Below are 1672 nucleotides of genomic sequence, written 5' to 3'. Positions count from 1 at the left end.
AAAAACTACTGCTTGAAATAAAAATTTACAAATAACTTTTTTACTTAATTTTTTGAATATATATATATATATAAACAGCACTTGGCATTTAACATTTATATTTATATTTACTTAAAATATTTTTAAAAGTACAAATTAGAAAATAGAGAAAACTTATCATGATATATCGAAATGTGTTTATGTATATAAAATATTTTCAGTAAATATAAATATAAATGTTAAAAACTATTTGCTGTTTTTATATGTACAGTCATGGACACATCGGTTGCGACTCTTTTTTGTAGGTTTCAAAACGCACTAATATTTTGCAAATGCGGACCACGATTGGCATTATACTGTCTCTAGACTAAAGATAGTACATCGTGGTTCGCATTTGCAAAATATTAATTATCTATAAAATATATATTATGTATATTAAATATATGTTACAAACTTATGAAAAAAAGTGTTGCAACCGATGTGTCCACAACTGTACATATATATATATATATATATACGATACGTATCACAAATTATATTTTTTATATACTTTTTAATTAAATATTTCTCTCAAATCACTTTAAATTTTCCCCAGTACTGTTAATAAATACATCAGCTTCTACTATTGAAACTAATAAGTGAGTTTCTATTATCCGAATCATTTGGTTATCGGAATTGTCTTGTCTCCTCTCTCTCCTCTCGAGATATATTCGGATACAAATATAAAAATAATAATATAAACGGAGTTTTACTGTAGATGGCAAGCGTAATTGATGTTTGCTACTAACGATAAAATGCTAACGTAGGTGTCTTGCCAATCCATTGCCATAACTCCGGTGTACGTTTCTCTTTTTACGTCTAAAAATCATGATTATTAAGATCAATCAAGCGAGTTATGCGCAGATCTGTAATAAAAGTTAACAAAAGAGAAAAATTATATGCGTCTCACCAGGTTGCAAGTTTTGAGAAAACTGTAAAGACACGCGCATCAACGTCTGAGCAACGAGAGCTTGAGATTCTATAGCGGACGCATTCTCTGCCGAAATCGGAAGGTCTTCCAGTGCCTCGATTATCTCTCGCATGAAAGACGCGTGTAGCGGATAATAAATTGTATGACGATGCAATATTGAGCTCTCCGCCGTCGTTACAGTAGGTTCGTAACTCGCCAACTGTTGCAGTAATTTTTCACGGAGAGTGGCGTTTTGTAAAATTTCACGAGACAAGGTACCGTTATATAACGCTAAAAGAAAGAGCTAAATGTTAATAACTATATACAGTTTAACAAAATCAAAACAAAGCTGCATAAAAATTATTATTGATTGACAAAGTTACAAACACAACAGCCTAGATAACAAAGTTCAAAATTCGGACATGAGTAGAGATGAAAATGACCCAATCTGACGATAATTTATTTGGTAAATTACGGTAAATGATAAGGTAATTTTGGGGACTTGGTAAAATAGTAATTAAAAAAAAACTAAAATAAAGTTTAAAAGAACCATTTAGCATCAAGAATGAATAAACACTTTATTTAATTATTTAATGTTTTACAGATCTGTAACAGACAAATCTTTATTTACTTTATATTATTACAGCTTAACTTATATTTATCAATTTTGCGACTATTAGTATCTGTATAAAATTTTTTATATAATAAGAAACAAAAAATACACATAGAATTATAAAAACAAAA

General features: G+C 28.9%; 1 protein-coding gene across 1 annotated transcript in view; it reads right to left on the bottom strand.

Annotated features, from left to right (window-relative positions):
* Positions 1-688: 688 nt before the first annotated feature.
* Positions 689-1672, bottom strand: part of LOC105457997 (gamma-glutamyltransferase 7-like) — a 5126-nt gene continuing 4142 nt past the window's right edge. The window contains exons 5-6 of the mRNA XM_011703008.1: positions 929-1219; positions 689-837 (exon numbers count right to left, since the gene is read on the bottom strand). Of these exons, the coding sequence (XP_011701310.1) occupies positions 728-837; positions 929-1219 (401 nt within the window). The 3' untranslated portion in view covers positions 689-727. The remainder of the gene's footprint in view (positions 838-928; positions 1220-1672) is intronic.

Source organism: Wasmannia auropunctata, unplaced genomic scaffold (genome assembly GCF_000956235.1).
Source record: "Wasmannia auropunctata unplaced genomic scaffold, wasmannia.A_1.0 LD334821.1, whole genome shotgun sequence".
In the NCBI taxonomy this organism is placed as follows: Eukaryota; Metazoa; Arthropoda; class Insecta; order Hymenoptera; family Formicidae; genus Wasmannia; species Wasmannia auropunctata.
The sequence above is the reverse complement of the archived record's forward strand: the minus strand, read 5'-3'. Positions and strand labels throughout refer to the sequence as shown.